General features: G+C 41.4%; 1 protein-coding gene and 1 pseudogene across 15 annotated transcripts in view; one reads left to right on the top strand and one right to left on the bottom strand.

Moving 5' to 3' along the window:
- Positions 1–14,844, top strand: part of LOC146871394 (26S proteasome regulatory subunit 8) — a 368,112-nt gene that overhangs the window by 90,212 nt on the left and 263,056 nt on the right. For all 15 annotated transcript variants that reach the window (XM_085651032.1, XM_085651030.1, XM_085651037.1 and 12 more), the window contains 2 exons: positions 124–221; positions 3,410–3,466. In XM_085651032.1, the coding sequence (XP_085507158.1) occupies positions 124–221; positions 3,410–3,466 (155 nt within the window). The remainder of the gene's footprint in view (positions 1–123; positions 222–3,409; positions 3,467–14,844) is intronic.
- On the bottom strand, positions 1,500–2,609 carry LOC146871395 (tubulin beta chain pseudogene; annotated as a pseudogene).

Raw genomic sequence — 14,844 nt, forward strand, 5'->3', positions numbered from 1 at the left:
TTCCTGAAACTTGCAATGCAGCCATTAGTTAGAATTAAATCTTCAACAAATGCATTTCCAGCAAAGCTCTAAACCATTCGGAGTGTTGCCTATGGTCTTAGACTTGTGTGTTTTCTCCTATAGTGCGCCTGTTGCGAGAGGAGCTTCAACTTCTTCAGGAGCAGGGATCCTATGTTGGTGAAGTGGTGCGAGCTATGGACAAGAAGAAAGTTCTGGTGAAGGTATGTAGGAGTGCAGACACTATTTTCAGTTGGACAGTGGCTCACATGCATTTGATTGGTCAGTCTATTGTTGCAGACCTATTGTTTACAATATGTATTGAGTCGGCTCTTTGCTCTTGATTGGGAGACTGTCTCTCATTTCCCAGCTTTTTTTACAGTAGCTTTCCTCTCTATTACTTGTTTGTCCCGCTTCTGGAGCAAGTTTTCTTTAACACGTTTTGATTGAATGACTTGTGGCCTTCCGCTACTTAGATTCAGATTACTACTCTTTTGCTTTTAGCACTCCATGGTAGTGTATGTGTTGTTGCACTCTCTGAATTCTCAGTAACCTGCTTCCTCCTTCACACACCTACTGCTCCTTTCCCCTTGTTGTTCTTCCATCCGCAGCTCTTCAGTTCCTTGCTTCCCCACACAGCTCTTCATTTTTATTTATTTAAGAAACCCTCTTCCCATTTTTACTGGTCATCTCGTCCTCCAGTTTTTTATTGTACTTTTTATTACCAGTTTAGTTGGTCCAAACAGCTTGCTGATGGGATACTCATTTGTAAAAACTTACTTTTGCACTCCTTCTAGTTTTTATTTTTTCTTTCACCGATCCAAGGGCGTCCATCATGTTGAAATGGTAAACTAAAAGAAAGAACTGGCTGCCCCGTAAGACATATGCATGCACATACATGGTGACTCATTCATACATCATCACATGGCTTTAGCATGGTGAGGGATATAGGCATTCTTGATTATGTATGCACACGTATACATCATCACATTTAAATTAATTTTTGGTTTTGCTGATCTCGGCATTGAAAGTATTCATATTATTTTGTCTTTTTGCTGATGCTGAACAGCAAAGTCCAATTGCTTTGCATTGGCAAAAGGCAAGCTCAGTTAGCGGTGTCAATGCTTGTTGTTAATAATGTCACAGTGGCGACTTGATGAGCTTTAAGGTTTGGCTTAATGTGAGAGTTTCAAGCCTAGTTTTTGAAGTATACCTTTCTCATTTTGAGTTTAGTAGTAAAGAATGTGAGCAAAAGATTTCAGACCTGTTATTTAATTTTGAAGAGCATATGTGACATCAGGTATCAAGCAATGGTGTTGGAAGCATTGCTGTATGTAGCTTACTGCTTCTTGATGTATTGTTGCTCATGTATTGCTACGAGGAACAACATAATTGGCTAAACATTGCTGTTTTTTTTTTATGGTGATCAAATACTATATTGTTCCTTGGTCTGTATCGTGGAGGAATAGCAGACTGCTGTTTTCACATTATTTGGGATCCATTCAGCTTCTATTTTTGTGTTGCTCATCAACCTCCTTCTTTGACATCCTCCCATGGAATTTTGCTGCCACTGTGAGGTAGAGGCCAGGGCGTGGATCACAGACAGCCATTATGTTTTTGACATCAAACATTTGCTGTGCCGATTCAAGTACAGAAAGGGCACAATACTGTTAACTGCCACGACTGATGAGCGGGCAAACCCTGGCATGAAAAATTGCAGACAAGGGAAAAGCGCCATGTTATTTGCAAACTTTCTCAGATCAGCGTTCAGCTGACCTGGGAAACAAAGGCAAGTTTTTACTCCCCTCATAGTAGCTGAGGCCAAATGATTGAGGTCTCCATAGGTAGAGGTTGTGTGCTTCAGTGTGTGAAAGCATGTCATGCAATGCCTCTTTGTTTCAATAGTTCTTATCAGTGTTCTCAACCAACTAGTGGACAGACAGTGTGGCGTTGTATTGTTCCTCTACAGTGTCAAATAATTTAGGAGAAGACAACACTCTGAAAGTATTTATGATATTGTCTGGGTATTCCTCCATGATTTTGCTGGTAAGAAGGGTTCCCGTGCCTGAACCAGTACCATCACCAAGAGAATGGGTCAACCTGAAACCATGTAGGCAGTCACAGCTTTCTGATTCTTTTCTTACCATATCCAACACAGTCCACTAGTTCAGTACCTTCTGTATATTGACCTTATTTCTAGCACTCCTCTGACCAAAGACAATTGTTGTGTTAAAAAATCTAGCCAAATGGTCCCGATTTGACGGAATCTTTTGTGCCAGGCTCCAGATCGACCAGGACTGCTCAGAGGGACTTCCTTGTTATCAGAGACTTCATTGTAATAGACATTGATTCTCTTGAGCTGGAGGTCTCTGTATCCATGATAGCTGGCTGTCAGATCTATACCATGTTCATTCATGACTGGTCACTTCAGAGAACTTGGCTCCAATCTGGTTGCCGCACTGGCCGTCCTGGAGATGCACTATCTCTCGAGCATGACTCCAGTCTGGTGGCTGGGAACGCTCCTTACTGGTTCGGAAGCAAGCGCTGCTCTTGTATGTATGAGAATGGCTTAAATATTGGTGTTTCCAGTTAAAAAGCTTAATTTGATTCATTTATTTTTTTAGGAGTAAAGAAAAAATTATACAAATGCTTGGAAATGTAGGTGGTTCGTCCTTATTGAGCCATTTGGATGGTGCTGTATTAAATTTGCTGAGTATTTCCATTCAAATCCTTGTTTTCTATATTCAACTGGCGGTGGCTTAAAGTCTGATTTGGAGTTCAATTTGCAATGCGTAAAAATCAGTATGTAAAGTTAATACTTTATCAATTAACAGTGGCTGGAGTTTAAGGTGCTCACAAGGAATGTTGTCATATCTAAACTTTACTGGGAGTAAAATGGGTGGATGGGGCACAGAGGAGGCACAAGTGGGAAACCGAACAGGGGCGCAGATTGAAGGAGGAAGTTTCACAGCAGTGGGTAGTCGCTAGAAGACCATACCTGATAAATCGGTGTATATGTCTCGAGGAGGGGTCCCACAGAAAGAGGCAACTTGGTAATGGGAGGGGAACGTGGAGCAGCGCATAAAATGCTTGAGGTAAAGGGTAGCTGTGCAGGTATCGGTATGCAGAAGAGCAAACTGGGTAGGGAGAGCTACGGCGCCAGAATCAGTTAGGGGGCAAATGAGTACCAATGAAACAAATGCCAGGAGGGGAAGGTTGCCCAGCTAAAAGGATACCGAGGTGGAGTCGGATGCTAATCATTTGGAAGGTACAGTCAGTTGACATACAGATCAGTTATAAGATGTCGCCAGACTTCTAAGTTAAAATGTTTTAGCTACATTTGTTCAAATATGAATGGTTTTCGTTGGCCTCAAATACAGTCTATTATAACATTAAATGATTCCTCCTCTAGGTTCACCCTGAGGGAAAGTTTGTGGTGGATGTTGACAAAAACATTGACATCAATGATGTAAGTAAAGTTACTCCTCCACATTCTGATTTGTTTAATAGTTCACTTTTGTATATTCTGTAGATGGTATCGTCATGGCAGCAAATGGGCAATGTTGTTTATTTTTGGTTCTGAATTTTGGCATGTAAGTGACAGTGGTGTAGCTAATGAATGGATAAAACAGTGTTAGGTTACCAACTTAGAAGGAAAACTATTCTTGTAGATACATTAATATGATTTAGAAAAGTGATAACTTTATCATGGTATTACCACTTTCATTCCATTCATTATAATATTATTTGTAACTTTAATCAAGTTAAATTGATCGCAGTACCTATGCCATTCAATTACTACAAATATTCATGTCCATATTCCAGAAAACATTCTTTCAATCCAAAATAAGTACCATTCACATAATAACATCTAGATATTGTGTCTAATGGTCCATCTGTATTGCCCTTGTTGCTACTTTCAGTGCATATGTAGTGCCCATTACTTGCAAACTGGGTTCCCCAGTACATATTTAGGACTGTTATAATGAAGTGGTATGTCAGTGGTAATAACAATAAAAGTTTACCATGTTTTTGAATCCTCTCCCTTTATACCCAAGAACAGCTTTCATTTAAGTTCATTATTATCCCCTGTTTTTTATTTATTTTTTGAGGGGTGGGGTCTGGGGGTGCGGGTTGCTGTGCTGTGATTTCAGTGTTATTGCTTAGGCACATTCCTCCTTTGGTATGTCTTTGTAGCGCTTTCAGCAGTTTAGCAACTTTCCACATAGTTGGTTCCAGGGTTCCCTTTGCTGACTAGATCTTGTTTGTGTAGCTAGGTGGTAATGCCTGCAAGTAAGGATCCAGCCAACACGTGCTCCATGCTTCAGAAATGTAATATTGCAGTCCTCAGACTAGCTTAAAGACAATCTCCAGCAGTTTACTTCAATAACTCCAGAGTGGTATGTGGTGTGCTTGCAATTTTGTATGCTACCATGTGTTTACCCATTTCTGGTTCGTTTAACATAGTCTTAGGAGGAAGAAAGGCAGAGTAAAACTGGTAGATCTGCTTCTTGGGGATGACATTGTACATAGTGCTGAGTGGTGCAGGATATCTTGGTGTTTCGGATGTGGAAGCGGCTAGTTTGCTAGAAAGTTCAATGTGTAGAAGTACTGGCAGGAGACCACTAGATGGGTTTTATTTAATTTATGGATCAAGCGATCTTCCTTCCACTCCATGTTAGTAAAAAAACTGAAAATTATGCTTGACAACCAGGGCAGCAGTATAGGAATGCATTTTATTGTAAAGAGATGTTTGATTATGTGAAAGTTTTAAGTAACATCAGTTCGTACACCTAAATGACTAAGTAGTTGGCATTCTCCTGACTGTAAAATTGAAGCTGTATTTAAGAACTGAAAATTGTGTGACATAAGTCTTTTCAGTGTTATGCTGCTTATAATTTTATTTTTCTGTTTTACTTTTCCCCTTTTCCATGCATTTTATGTCATCATCTGTCCTGTTACAAGCCTTCACAGAATGAGTATCTATTTCAATTGGAGAGCTGTTGCTGTGTAACAAGTTTAGTTCTGCACTTACTGTTGAATGGCTATTTGTTGACAATTTTTTGTAGAGTTTATGCAATCTCGAATTTTGAACAGATGTTGATCAGAGTAGTGATTTATTTAAGAAGTTATAATTTTTGCTTATGTTAAAGCAATGGAAAATGAATTGCTTGATTTATCTTCATTGGTTATTTTTTAGAACAACCTTTCTTCCTGTTTGTACGTAATATGATGTGAGAATAAAACACCCCTGAAAAATAGGAGATTTGTAGTGATAAAACAAGGACCGTATAGTTTTCCTCTCACTGTTGGTATCCAGTTATAAGGGAGACAATTCAAATTAACGTTTTAATGCTGAGAACTCATTGGCAAATAGATACCCCTGGTTCTCTGTTTGTCAATGTGAAATAGCTTAGGGCAATCCAAGGCTTTCCAAGATATGAACATCTACTTTTAGGTAACCTTTGTTTTGCAAAACTTCTTACTCTTTAAAATTTACCCACAGAATGTATGTATGGATATATATATTCACTGAAAAAACCATAGGTTTCAGGGGCGTTCTAGTTAGCTGGACATTTCCCTCGTACAAAACCCTAGAAATTCCCCTGTTCTAGTTAGTTCAGCTAACTATAACTCGTGCCCCCGCAATGCACTGCTGATGACGTCACATATTACATCACTCATGACATGGTCAGTGACATCACTGATGACCTCACCGATGACCTCTCAAATGACATCACTGATGACATCACTGATATCCTCCATTGAGTATGTGTTTCTGAACAGTTTTAATATGTTTAATATATATAGGGAAAGGCCTGTTGAAAAATAATTGGTTGTACAAGTGTGTGAATGGATGGTTTTCTAGGTGTGTAACTGACTCTATAAGTGAGTCATTAAATGTATCTTACTGCAGACTAGTAACTAAACTGTGTGAATGTCTGTATGTGTCTGTGTGTTGGTGTATAAGTGGCTGCATGGTTTTGTGAAAACCTATGAGTGTCTATATGGGTTATTGATTGGTTGTCTGAGTATCTGTATGGGTGCCTGAGTGTTTGTGTGGGTAGGGTGTGTGTGACTGAATGTATATCTCAGTTGTACATGTGTCAGTAACTACATATGTGAAACGCAGTGTATATGTGTGTAAGAGTATATAACTATCTATATGTGAGAGTGTGTGATTTTGGGAGTGGCTGTATGCGCCATAGTGCAAGGATATCTGTGTCATGTGCTGTTTGTTTTTCTGCAGGAAGACACAGTATTTTTATGAGTAAGTGAACTTGAGTGTTTTTAACTGTATAGGTGAGTACATTTTACTGTGATTAATTATTTGCATGACTGACTAGATGTGTCAGTACCTCAATGGATGATTGGCGGTGTGTGAGTGTCTATATAGGTGTATAAATGCACAGAGTGACTATAAGTATGAGTGACTGTACAGGTGAGTGAGTGGAGATGCATGTAGATCTAAGAGTCAATGAGTGGGTATGTAGTTATTGGTATTGGAGTATCTATGGTCTTCAAAATGGCCGTCTGAAATTTTGAGTTGGTGTATCAAAAGTTATATTAGGGTGTGAAAAGGTGTACTAATTTATCACATAGATGATGTCATCAGTGATGTCACTGACCATGTAATTAGTGATGTAATATGTGACGTCATCAGCAGTGCATTGCGGGGGCGCGAGTTATAGTTAGCTGAACTAACTATAACAGGGGAATTTCTAGGATTTTGTAAGAGGGAAATGTCCAGCTAACTATAACGCCCCTGAAACCTATGGTTTTTCAGTGAATTTCTAAGGTTTTTTAAATGCCAATTCCTAACTATAACATGCATGAAACCTATGGTTTTTTCAGTGAATTTCAAAGGTTTTTTTAAATGCCAATTCCTAACTATAACGCCCCTAAAACCTTTGGTTTTTTCAGTGAATTTCAAAGGTTTTTTAAATGCCAATTCCTAACTATAACGTGCATGAAACCTATGGTTTTTTCAGTGAATTTCAAAGATTTTTTAAATGCTAATTCCTATCTATAACTTATCTCTAAAGATATCATGTTTAATGATTTTGATTGGATTTCTATATTTTTCAAATTCAGTGTGTCAATTTCATTAATTATTTTTAATACTTTTTTATCACCATTTTTTAAATTTATTTTTTCAATTAATTCTTTTAAAAATTAAATATTATTTGAACTTAATGGGTTTTTCAAACATATTTTTTTATATTTTTCTCAATATTATTTTAACTATAAGTGCAAAACTTTATTTTAGATATTTTTTTCAATGTTTTTGAATCCGCGCACCCTAAGCGCTCAGTTCACGATCCGTACGCGATAGCATCCGCGCATGGTATGCGTTGGGTACGTGTTAAGTGCGCGATCGCTATGCGACCGGTACGCGACTCCCAGCCTATACGCGATACGTTCGATGTATGTAACGCGGCGTCTACGGGCTTCCGCGATGCGTCATATGCGTCCGTGACGCGGTAGGTGCGCGGATCCCGCGAAGTATTTAACATTTAAAAAAACATATTTATGTATTTCATGTGAATATTAATTGAAGACAAACTCTAAACTAGTCTTAAAAGTAATATATTTTTACATCTAATCCTATAATTTTTTTTAATTCAATTTCGCGGATGCGCGCTGGGTGCGTGCTGCGTAAGCGCACGGTGCGCGGATCCCATGTGACATGCAAAAAAAGAGATTTGATTGGTTCATTACACTTCCTGTTCTATTTACTGAAAGACCCCACCCATTTCAATCATTCTTCTTTGAGCTTCTTTGGAGAACCATCTCTTTGGAGAGAAGAAGATTTTTTTTAGACTAAGTATACACTTAGTTCTAACTTTTTGCAACCAAAAATGGCTTCAGGGCAGCAGGCATCACCTCAAACCTCTGAGGATGATTTTTTGCCGGAGGAACCACACAAACGTTTTGCTTCAGTGGTGTTGTAATTATTTACTTTTCCCGAAGGACAGAATAAGACCAATGCCACCTTGGTCACATGTAAGATTTGCAAAAGAGTTATCGCGAGGGGATCCTACCAAGAAATACTCTTTAGATGAATGTATGTGTAGTACGTAATTGACTGAATGAATGCATTAGTAGCGTATGGTGAATGTATAAGTGCAGAACTATAAGGAAGTGCTGCAGCATCACACAGTAACCTCTTTAATTGTAGTGTGCTGTAGTACTTCTGAAGCACAGGAATGCAACATATGTACATAAATATGTTGCAAATCTATGCTTCTCTCTGCACGGCTGCTTAAACTGCAGCCATGTGGTGACACAGGCACCCTTGCACAATAGTGCAAGGATATCTGTGTCATGTGCTGTTTGTTTTTCTACAGGAAGACACACCTTCCTGTACAAAAACAATGAGAAAATACATTTTTCTCCTTCAATGTATGCTGAACATTTCAGCATGCATTGAAGATATAAAAATGTGTAGAAATTAAAACAACTCTTTGTTGTGCTTTCCTACACCAATTGTAGAATGGTGCACCATTCACACACATCGAGATTTACAATTTCTAGTAAATCTAGACATGTGTCTTGTTCTATGAGTATTAAGTGCAATCATGCACAACAACACTTATAGAACACCCTTTCAACCGAAAGTGGTCTGCATGATGAGGTTATATTTTCATGGATTATAAAAAGTGCACAGAGTGCCTTTTCCTCTCTTTGAAAATATGAAAGAGTATCTTACACAATAACTATGTTACAAAAAGTGACATATTTCCGTTTTTAAATTTCCTTGCGAATGATAGAAGGTAAGCACAGAATTTTGACTGCAAAGATGTTCAAAGAAGAAGGATTGAAATGATTGCGGTCCTTCAACAGCTAAAAAGATGAAATATTATGAACCCCTCAAATCTCTTTTTTTGCAAGTCACTTGATATCTGATTATGGTCAGATTTCAAAACTACATAAAGTGTTTTAAGAAACGTGTTTCAACTTTGTAGATTCTTGCAGGCCTCTTCATTCTGCATATTGAGACTTAGTTAAACTTACCTTCACAGTAATAGGAATAATAAATGTTATTCATTTTTGCCTATTTTTCATTAAAATATAAATTCTTAAAAATTGCTCATTTTAAAATTTGGATCTGTGAAAGAAAATAAAATAAAAATTATAACATATAATACATTTTTTACAACACAACATAATTTCCACAAAGTAATTTTTTTGCCTTTTTTGCTGTTCTCCGAATATATTGAATTTCACTCGAAATAGTGATTTCAATGGTACTGATCACTTAACAGCGGGCAAAAAAAAAACCAATCAGAAAGCTTGTTAAAAAAAACCCAACATACTCTTCTCAGTACAATACCAGAAAATACAAATCATACATATATGAAATGCTTACAGATTACAAAATTTTGTAACTTTAACTTATAAAAACTGTAAATGTTGCCACATTAAAATAATCACCGAATAAATGACCACCAAAAAGTCCATAATTCAAAAATATACCTTTCCTTGAGGCCAAATGGTATTTTTTCACTTCTTCTTTATGTAAACTGTCCAATGGTAGTTCTATTAAATTATAATAATAATAAATTCCTCAGAGTGAATTGGCTCCCTAAAACTATGGCTTCAAAAATATTAGGTAGGAATTTTGTAATTCCCTAGGCCAGTGGTTCCCAAACTTTTTTGACCTGTGGCTCCCTTGACCTAACTGGCAGTTTGCCGCGACTCCCCACCATTTTTTTACCGGCGGGGGGGGATATAAGCCCGACCTCAGGAGTACTTTCCAGTTTTCTCCCTGAAATAATTGGAATGAAGCAGATGAAGGAATGTAAAAACGACAAACTACAAGGCCAAGAATGCACTATTAAAAGCTAAAAAAAGAGTCCAAGAGCAGCTATATGCGTGCCTGTTCTGTGCATGATAGGAAGCTTGCATTGCTGCAACCTCTGCTCTATCTGTTTTATGGTCAGTTAATGACGCTTTGTGAAACTTTCAATTATAAAAAAGCCTGCTAAAAACATCTTCTATTGATTCCCTCATCCTTTTCGTTTCTCCACCTCTTGTTGCTGCCTTTCCTCTTCAGAAATTATTTTGCTCCCCCCTCTCTCTGCCTTTATGTCCTGTTTTCCTTCTCTTCTCCTTTGATTCTTTCACACTTTGTTTTACCCCCGTGTATTCCTTCTTCCAGCTGCTGCTTGCCCTTGTTTTCTCAGACTGAAAGTCTTGGTGTCACTTTTAGTTTCCTGTATTTCTCATCCCTCTGCTGCACTCCTCTTCCCAGAAATAAAACACAAGTGGCCCAGTCTGGGGTGATTTAACAGCCTCTCCGATGCCCAGTTTGCTGCAGTCTGAGCTGAACTTATATCAGCGCTGCGATGTCTCGTCCAAGGTAGTAAGGAAGCGCTAGCTAGTGCAAGCAATAGGGTAGTACCAGTTCCAGATAAGGTACTGATACTCATTTAATTTGGGAGGCCACTTATACCTGCACCAAGAAAGTGTTGCGGTATAAGACTGTCATAATAGAAATGCTACTTTTTGCAACTATTTTAATATAAATGAACGTGAATGCAATATGTTCATCTTTCATACTGCATGGCAAACAAGAAAGATCAATAAGTACATACTGACATGAGCAGCACAATCTCTCTGAATAATTTATTGAACAACACAGCTAATCAAAGGAAACAGCTTCAAACAGTTTTGAGATATAAAATAGAGCTTTGAAGTTGAGCCCCCCTTAAGCAATGAAGAGGGATTTGAAAATAATTTACTTTGACTGAAGATTTGCACAGAGGAGCCGTCTCGTTTTGGAGCTGGTGACAGTCTCTGTCACTAACATGGAGAAATATATGGAGGGAAGAATGAGAAACGGTATTCACTGAGGCTGAAAAGGAAACTGGTTCTTTCAGTTTTATTACATGCTTCCTGTCTGGCCTTGGCAGAGGGGCAAACTGGGGCCGGGCAATTAATCCTGGCTGCAATGCGGCCTATTTCCACAGCGAGTTTGCCCACTGGAATTTATGGCTAGTTTCTTCACACGAACAAAGTGCGGGAACAACAGCCAGTATAAATAACTAACGTGCTGTGTGAAGTTGTATCTGTATCAATATTTGAAATCTTTCTCTTGATTGAAAATGTCACGAGTCTGTGTTTATTCCCCCACATAACTCTCGCTTTACTGCACCAGAAATGTCATACAGATGCACCGGTTTACGTCATTAGCCGCCGTGCTTATTAAGAATGCTGTCCTGTTCTCCGACGAGACTGCAGACCACTGCACATTGTTAAACGAGTCAATGAGAGAGCAGTGTCCGCCCTCTTACCCACTTGTAGTGAAGAGGGTCCCCAGAGGCGCTAGCAGAACACAGACAGCAATAACGCTTGTCAATCATGGCTGCGAAAGCGGAGGCTACGTGAAAGCACATACGCCCGTAGGGGGCAGTGCGCTCCTGGACCAAACCATTATGAAGGAGGCATTTGTAACTCCCCCCTGTTTTTTTGCTGCGGCTGGATTAAGCTTCACTTGCAGCCTTCAGGCTGAAAGGTAGGGTGACAAAAGATGCACACTTTTTTACGAGCCCACATTCTCACAACAGCACGATTCCAAGCTCCCTCAGCACACGGCCACATGGTATCTTTCCCACATGGTGCTCGGCGCCCCTGCCTACTTGTAACGGCTCACCAGGGCGCCACGGCGCACAGTTTGGGAACCACAGCCCTAGGCAAACGTTGTTTGAAAACCAACTGGGCATCATTACAAAGTGTCCAGCCTTGTCACATTTTAGATAGGCAGTGTAATGTCCAGATGTGGTGGAAGGACCATCATCGAAAATTATTGCAATTGCTACAAAAGTCCTTCCTGATATTGATATTTGTGCTGCTACAAATTGTTTTATTAAAGTATTCAATTTTCTTCCATCAGCTGTACAACCTTGCATCATTAAAATTATGTTTTTTCCATATTTTGTTAACAATAATGTGGATAACATTTCTGATTTACATTGGCTACACCATGTTTTGAATTGCACCTTTCACTAATTTATTGAAAGCCACTGATTTACAGTCTGGTAATGTTAAATACAGAAATCTCTCAGTGTCTGCATTGGTGCTACATGTATACGTGCAATTTTCACAATGATGTTCCCATTTGTAAGAAAGGCCAAAAATATTTTCTATTTGTTGGACCTGCGATGGGCAAGCCCAGCACAAAGGGGGGTAGCTTGGCTCGAGTGACAAGGCGGTAGAAGGCTGTTGTGTTAAGCCGGCTATGACCAAATAATAACTCCCTGCACACCACATAAAGAAGGACACCACACCACTGTTATAGAAAAATACGTTTCGTTTATGTAAAAGTTCTCTGGGTTGGAAGAAGTTCAATTAGTTAATCACATTCACCTTTCTTACATGGGTTTGATTAACTGTGTACTGGTTGCGTAGGAATAAATGGTTGGACTCTAATAAATATACTGGATAAATATCAGGATTCAATACATTTGGAATAAATATCAGCAATGACTGGAATAAATATCAGCAAAACATCACAGTTGCATAGCAAGTTAGATACCGATCGTTTCACATAAATATCTCAGGGTCATACTGGTATCGCTGCCACCAATTAATCACTTTCAGGGTAAACGCATTTAGATTGCCATTTAATGCGGAATGCGCGCTCTTACAGTTTTTGAAGTGTTCACGGGTTCGGGCTCTCTGGGCACAAGATACTCGTGATAATCCTTTAGTTGCACTTAAAGCATATTGCGCGTGTATCTGGAAGATAAAGACATACAATGACTACGGCAATTACACTCCGCGGCCAGCCGGTTAAATACTACTGCGGCCGGAGGAGTCTGTGCGCTTCTGTCATCGCAGGCGGGGTATCCGAAGGCGGCTTCAGTTCACGAGTCCTCAGACCGTCGAACGGGCTGCCGGAGGGGTCAGACTACCTGTGCGCACAGTTCAAAATTGGAGCCGCACCTCAGTCCCGGAACAATGCGGCAACTTCAGGGGAAGAGACGGTCCCACCTCACTTTAGCTGCGCCAGTAAGCGCTCCAGTCAGTATGGCCCTTCTCCCAAGGGCGAAGGGGGGTTCCAGGGGCTCCGCGATCCTCCCTCGGATCTCACTCACGGGGGGGGCTCCCGCCCACAACAACAGTCCCCAAGTCACTCGGGCAGGGCAGAGACGGTACTCTCGCCCAAATGAAGGCCAGCCTTTCCCCGCCCCAGCGCAGCACCTCACCTTCTGTCCACGATCAGCGCTTCGACGGCGGTGGGTTCGGAGACGTCCGAACGCCCGCCAGGAGGCACTTAAGTTGAAGGGGCCCTGTCAAGGGTCGCAGTCGCGATCTCACCACTGGGGGAGGCGGGGAGGCTCTAACTATGGCCAAAGTCTCTGAGGGGCAATTGGGCACTCGCTGGCCAGGCGCTGAAGGCGAGAGGTCACTGCTCGCGCTTTTGACTGGAACGCCAGTCAGGGTCCACGCCAACAACCTCGGCTGTACTTCTGCCTGCGCTATCAGCTGCCTCGGGGGGGGGGGGAACAGGGCAGGTGTCAATCTGGTGTCAAGTCCTCTTCTATGTTTCTTCTCTTCTCCACTTTTTCTCCTCATGGCCGCCAGGGACTGGGCCTTTTATAGCCAGTGCCCTGGGGTGCCAGCACGAGCCAGAAGGTTCTAGAACCTTCCCTGGCTGTGTCAATGACATGGCCCTTCCAAGGTGTCTTTTTGGTCATTCAGAGCCACCATACTGGGCTTCCTAAGGCAGCCATTTTGTGTACTTGTAACTTCTGAGGGGATTCCTGTCAGGTTTGCAGGTTACACAGATTGCGCCAAAACCTCCAAAGGGTCAGAGGTCAGAAGGACTCCAATGGGAGTCACTCTCATAGGGGACAATGGTGTCCACCATTTTAGGGTTGACAACCTCAGTGTGTAATGCCACCGGTTCCGTCAGGCGCCTTGTACATAGGTGCCAGGAACTTGGTGAGCAACTGAGCGTCAAGGAGCATCTAGCCCCATGGGACAACACACAAAAAGGTCCTGGTAGACAAATAAAAAGCGACAAATTTTAGGAGGCACGGGGGAACAAAATAAATCATGGTGTGAGGGGACTCTCAGAAGCAGACAGGTCTAACACGCGTCCCCCCCCCAGCTGAAAGTGGGGAGAGCTACCCAACCCCTTGGGAGTCCTCAACACTAAGGCGGAAATACCTGGAGAGACCGTCTGCATTGGCGTGGTCAGCTCCGGGCCGATGTTCCACCCGAAAGTCCATTCCCTGTAGGGAGATAGACCACCTCAACAGTTTTGGGTTTTCCCCCTTCATCTGCATGAGCCAACGAAGGGGTCGGTGGTCTGTCTGAACCAGGAAGTGCGAACCAAACAGGTATGGTCGCAGCTTCTTCAGTGCCCAGACCACCGCAAAGGCTTCCTGCTCAAAGGTACTCCATCTCTGTTCCCGGGGAAGTAGTCTCCGTGACAGGAAGATCGCAGGCTGATCCAGACCCTCTTCATTGAGTTGCGATAGCACCGCCCCAATGCCAATGTCGGATGCATCTGTCTGGACAATGAACTCCTTCGAGAAGTCTGGAGCCTTCAAAACTGGAGCGTTGCACAATGCCTGTTTCAGAGTGTCGAAGGCTCGTTGGCAAGCCTCGGTCCAGATGACTCTCCTGGGTTGCTTCTTGGCCGTGAGTTCAGTAAGGGGAGCCACGATAGTGCCATACCCCTTCACGAACCGTCTGTAGTAACCTGTGAGGCCCAGGAAGGCTCGGACCTCAGTCTGGGTCTTGGGGGGGTTCCCAGGCCACGATTGCCTCAATCTTTGCCTGAAGGGGTTGCACCGTTCCCCGGCCCACCAAGTGACCTAAGTACACCAC

The sequence above is a fragment of the Triturus cristatus genome, chromosome 1_1 (genome assembly GCF_964204655.1).
Source record: "Triturus cristatus chromosome 1_1, aTriCri1.1, whole genome shotgun sequence".
NCBI lineage: Eukaryota > Metazoa > Chordata > Amphibia > Caudata > Salamandridae > Triturus > Triturus cristatus.